Here is a 5,647-nt window from a genome sequence, read left to right as displayed (position 1 = left end):
CTTTTATGAAGGTTGTCCACCATGATCTTTTTTATACTAACCCTCCAACCAACCGAAAGTAATGACCGTAGGCTACGACTAAATAAATTCAGTTGGATCGACACCCAGATCCATAGCTCAAGTGGTAGACAGCGAAAATGACCGTGAAGTGAACGGGAATGACCGTGAAATGCGCCGAAATGACCGTGAATCAACATGGAATAGGCGGGAAATGACCGTGATGTGTGAAGAAATGACCGGGAAGAAAAGATATCATTTACTGCAAAATGTTGTCTTCACCATTCATAATGAAATCAATATTACGAATACATCATTTTCTTCAAATTTATTTCAAAATATACAACACATCATTTACATCCTTTCACCATGAATGTTTTATAGTACATCATTTACAACAGTTTACAACATTTCACAAAATTTTCCGATTCCTCTCATGCCTAATACAAATATATCATATTTTGAAGTCACTCAGGCAATCATAGGCTATTGACTCCCTAAAGCTAGAAGTGAATTGCTGCAAGTCTCTCCCTATCAAAATTTGATTGCTGCACAAAATGTCGATATATTTCATGACAAAAATGCCACAGTTATATCCGTTCGTCTGCTTTGGTATAGAGGTATCTTCTCTGACCGTCCAAGCATTTCCTTCCAGCGCAGCCCTATCTCCAGTGGCGTAAAATAATATAGGCAAGGCCTCCTTCATCAGATCAATATGTTGCCTGTATCGATTGAGTGCCCTCGAGTATAAACTGTCAAGTATAATGATTTCTCGGTCTCGAGGGTGGATGACCATCAGGTACCAATGACTGTTGGCGTGATTGACTGGTACATATGCCTGTCCATGTTTGGCAAGATAAGATATCAATATCCAGAAATTATAGATTTGGGTATACCTAGCATTGATAACTTGTAACGACACCATTACCTCTTCATGTTGCCACATGGCCTTCTGCCCCTCATGCGGCTTGACAATGCTGATCGGAGAGAGTTTTTCTAGCCCTTCAAATAATAAACGCGAATCGTCACTGCCAACATCCCGATATATTCGCAATGTCGACATTTGCATGCCGATACATGGCTATTACAAACAACATAGTAAATTAGAACATATATCATATAATGAAATAGCATATTAACCATGATCCAAATCATACAGTTACCAGGAAATATGTGGGACAGAACTTGCAGTCCTTTGTATATAATAGAGGAAATGATCGGTGTCTTCTCTCCAAGAAATCGACGTACTTGTCAATAGCCTAATCAATAAAGAAGGAAAATTAACCTATACTCTTTTATATACAAATTCTGAAAAAAAAAAACCATGTATGTATGTGTGTGATTTTCTTACCACGCTGTCAACCCAAGCATTCTTCTCCCAAATGGTCTTGAACCATCGAAATTCAGGTGATTTTTTGTTTGCGTTGGCCCAGCTTTCCAATTCATGGAGTTCATCCTGCGATATTACCCTAGGTGGATCGATCATGGCCTGAAGGGGTATCGGAGAAGTTGGAAATTTTCTTTGTTTCTCATCGTCGGTGGCATTGCTTGGAGTGGTTTGCACGACAGAGATGGAAATGAATAGAGAAAACTTGTAGACAGACGGCTTCAGCACCCTCTTAGGTCTCCTCGTATATACTGGAATGGAATGCAGTGATTTCTCAAATATATCAATGCCTAATGCATCCTCGTCCTCCTTCTCAAACTCTTCCTTTTGATTCTCTAAGTCCTCCTTCCAAAACCGAATCTTCTTTATACGAAATGCCTCCATTTACTTCTTCAACTCCGCTTTACCCTCCTCCAACTCTTTCCTCTCCTTCTTCAATTCTTCCTTCTCCCTCAGCAGCATTTCCCTCTCCTTCTTCAAAACCTCCCTCTCATTCAACTCCTCCTTCTCTAACCTCAAAGCTTCTTTCAGTTTCAGCATTAGTTCAACCTCATTAAGTACTACTTCTCTCTCTCCCTCTCAATCGATTCTTCTCTCTCTTTTAGTGTGCATTCAAGAAGCTTCAACTCTTCCCTCTCTCTCTCCAACTGAAGCCTTTGCGCCTCTAGCTCCTCCCTATCCTCCATTGACTCCCCAGTGAGTTGCAACCCCGCTCCCTCTCCCTCTCCATCACCAGTACTGTCTTCCTCTCCCCCTTCTTCTCCCTCTCCACCCTCTTCCCCCTCTCCCTGTCCCGATTTCTCCTCCATATCTTCATCATCTTCATCTTTAGTGCTCTACAGAATGAAGCAATGTATGTATCAGTTATATAACATGTCAAATTAAATATAAAATATCAACATAAAGGAAGACGTTTCTGACATCTTACATCAAATATATCACGGGCCAAACGAACGGACTCCGTCTCCAACTCCTCTATGGTCGGCTCTAAGTTAACAATGATCTCAGCCTGCAAGAGAACATCTTCATTTTCATGCTACAGAAACACACACGCAAACACACAAAGACACACACACACACAAATATATATAGTTAAATGAGTGACCACTTAGCTTCATAGAAATTGACTTACATCTTTACTCTCTATAATTTCATGAATCTTCTTATACCTCGGAAGCTTCCATCCCCGATATTGTATGATTCGTGGAAATTGGAAGGGAACGTATGAAATTATACATTGTTGGAGAGCTGGTACTCTCTCAACGGCCCATATCTGTTACAATGAAATAACAAGATGATGTTAAATAAATATAGTTTGCTATAAACTATGAATTAAAATAGACAAGGAAAGAATCATTACCTGTAGGGGAAATATGCAACCAGTGACATTGTAATGAGGCCCTTGGGATGCCATGAAGACACTCTCGATCCCTTCTGTCATCGTTTCGTAGGCCAAACTATCCCAGGGGTAGATATTAAAGTCTTCCAATTAGTCGACAAGGTCAATAAACTCTTTACAGCATTTAATATTCATGTCGGTACCCCTAACAAACCATTCTACATAAAATATTAGGGCTAACTTCACGATATCTTCGTGCTTATTGCTATCAACTATCCTATTGAACACCTCCTGTACATGTTTCTTTAGGATAGAATATTTAGGAAAGTATTTGTCTCTTAATGACTTCTTCGAACGATGGATATTGGGTATATAGAGGTCACCAGTCTTCAGCCCTGTTATTAGGGTGAAGTCCATCTTGGTAAATTTTATATGGTTCCCCTGTATCTTGAATACAAGGTTGCCTATATATCTGTTAATAAGTGCGTGAAAAATGGCTCCTATAAACCTAAATGATGGAATGTCTAATAAAAATGAGAATGGGGTCTGCCTAAATATATTTAATCTAGTGTTATTCTTCTCCAACCCCCTCTTCACACTATCAAACCACCATGTCAATGAACATCTGCATGAGATGGTAGGGGCCGACTCTCCGAATCCCTTATACAAGGGTTTGTCATCTGCAATGATGAATTAGAAATTAAATCAATGATAACATTCTGTATTTAACGACACATAATGTGAAAGTTGACTTATTGTGGTGAAAATTCATAAAGTATGGTGTGACTATGCCGAGTTAGCGGTCAGTTTTTGGCGAATTCCAAATGAAAGTACAAGACTTATTAGTGAATTTTCACAAGTTTTGGGCCTCTTTCACTCATTTGTCAGTATATTTCATACAGTTCTTGGTAAATTTATATCAAGGTTGGCAGTCAAAAAAATGTCAATATCAAGCAGTCATCGGGCATTTTGAAGAATTCCATGTCAAATGGTCATCTCATAGGTCACATTCAACAACTTCACGGCCAATTTCACTAAGATATGGGTCAATTTCAGAGTTATATGTTGCATTTTGGCCATGAACGTCGTGAATTTGACCATGCGCGGATTTGTCTAAGGACTGTAATCGACCGTTAAGTGAAGGGGATTGACCGTGAAATGCATGGAATTGTCCGTGAGGTGAAGGAAATTGTCTGTGAAATGGGTGGAATTGAACGTGGCGTGAAGGGTATTGTCCATGAAAAGCATGGAATTGACCATGATGTGAAGGGGAATGACCGGGAATGACCGTGAAATGCATGGGAATGATCATGGTTTGAAGCGAATTGACCGCGAAATGCCTCGAAATGACCGTGAATCAACACGGAATTGTTTGGGATGACCGTGAAATGCATGGGAATGATCATGGTTTGAAGCGAATTGACCGCGAAATGCATGCGAATGACCATGAAGTGAGGGGAATTGACCGCGAAATGCCTCGAAATGACCGTGAATCAACACGGAATTGTTTGGGATGACCGTGAAATGCATGGGAATGATCATAGTTTGAAGCGAATTGACCGCGAAATGCATGCAACTGACCGTGAAGTGAGGGGAATTGACCGCGAAATGCCTCGAAATGACCGTGAATCAACACGGAATTGTTTGGGATGACCGTGAAATGCATGAGAATGATCATGGTTTGAAGCGAATTGACCGCGAAATGCATGCAAATGACCGTGAAGTGAAGGGAATTGACCGCGAAATGCCTCGAAATGACCGTAAATCAAAACGGAATTGTTTGGGATGACTGTGAAATACATGGGAATGATCATGGTTTGAAGTGAATTGATCGCAAAATGCATGCGAATGACCATGAAGTGAGGGGAATTGACCGCGAAATGCCTCGAAATGACCGTGAATCAACACGGAATTGTTTGGGATGACCGTGAAATGCATGGGAATGATCATGGTTTGAAGCGAATTGAATAACTCAGTGGGTCCTCGGTCTGTTAACTCAGTCGGTGCTCAGTCACTTTCATGCTCTTCATTTAGTTTCATATCTAATTTTATTTTTTGTTTAAACAACTCTCAATGTGGGCCATTTGAGTCCTGATTTCGCTCATTTATCAGGACATGCCATACCATTAAGCATTTTAAAAAAATGAAATTGAATTGGGGACCGTGCGCATATATACTATAATATACAGTGGGGTCCACCCAAACAAAGCTTAATATTTTTAAAAATTGAAAATGGATTGTGGACGGTGCGCATATATAGTAAAATATACAGTGGGGTCGAAAAAACGAAAGCAGAGATTTCAATATACCTGCCATTCGAGGCTTCTTAGCTGGGGGGACCATATTTTGTCTTATCTTGGGCTCAAAAAAGTCGAAAAGGACGTTTGTGAGGTGTGCATTCTCGACCAAATAAAGGGGAAAGAAGGAAGCGGTAAAAGAAGGATTTTACTACTTCAGTGGACAGTCATGGGGGGAGAAGTGATCAGAAATTGATAATTTACGGGTTGGATGAATGATTAGAGAGAGAAAAAAGAAAAAAAGTTAGGATTTTTTCGGTGGAGACGTAGCTGAAAGTGGCGGTAAAACCCGCGGTTTATATAAGGGGCATTTTCGACCTTTGGAAAAGGCGTCCGTATAGCTGGGCCGTATTCTCGCGAGGTAAAATAAGGTGGGCTTGGTCTCGTAAATAGGCCATAAATGGGTCGTACAGTCGCAAATTTCTCATCGTAATATTCGTCCTTATCTGAAATTGTAAACTGAGCTGGACTAGAGTCGGGATTGGCTGCGACTACGGATCCATCCACGTGGTTGCGACCCATCTGATTGGGTCTACTAGTGGAGTCCACCGTAGATAGGTCATCTGATTTTTGGATTGACCTTAAATTATTATTCTTCGTATTTACGAAATTTGTACCATTGGACTT

The 5,647-nt window shown here is 40.4% G+C and overlaps 1 protein-coding gene across 1 annotated transcript; it reads right to left on the bottom strand.

Annotated features, from left to right (window-relative positions):
• Positions 1-288: 288 nt before the first annotated feature.
• LOC131232371 (uncharacterized) lies at positions 289-1,768 on the bottom strand. Its single transcript, XM_058228599.1, has 3 exons — positions 1,349-1,768; positions 1,161-1,256; positions 289-1,078 (listed from the first exon to the last, which is right to left on the bottom strand). Exons 1-3 carry the CDS (start codon positions 1,766-1,768, stop codon positions 452-454), a joined length of 1,143 nt encoding a protein of 380 aa, XP_058084582.1. The 3' UTR covers positions 289-451.
• Positions 1,769-5,647: the final 3,879 nt, after the last annotated feature.

The sequence above is a fragment of the Magnolia sinica genome, chromosome 18, assembly GCF_029962835.1.
Source record: "Magnolia sinica isolate HGM2019 chromosome 18, MsV1, whole genome shotgun sequence".
NCBI lineage: Eukaryota > Viridiplantae > Streptophyta > Magnoliopsida > Magnoliales > Magnoliaceae > Magnolia > Magnolia sinica.
The sequence above is the reverse complement of the archived record's forward strand: the minus strand, read 5'-3'. Positions and strand labels throughout refer to the sequence as shown.

Excerpts from the sequence above, each read along its gene's own strand:
- LOC131232371 (XM_058228599.1), bottom strand. The coding sequence starts at position 1,768 with ATGGAGGCATTTCGTATAAAGAAGATTCGGTTTTGGAAGGAGGACTTA. Across the intron at positions 1,257-1,348 it reads ATGCTTGGGTTGACAGCGTG|GCTATTGACAAGTACGTCGA; the intron begins GTAAGAAAATCA and ends TTTATTGATTAG. Across the intron at positions 1,079-1,160 it reads TCTGTCCCACATATTTCCTG|CCATGTATCGGCATGCAAAT; the intron begins GTAACTGTATGA and ends TGTTTGTAATAG.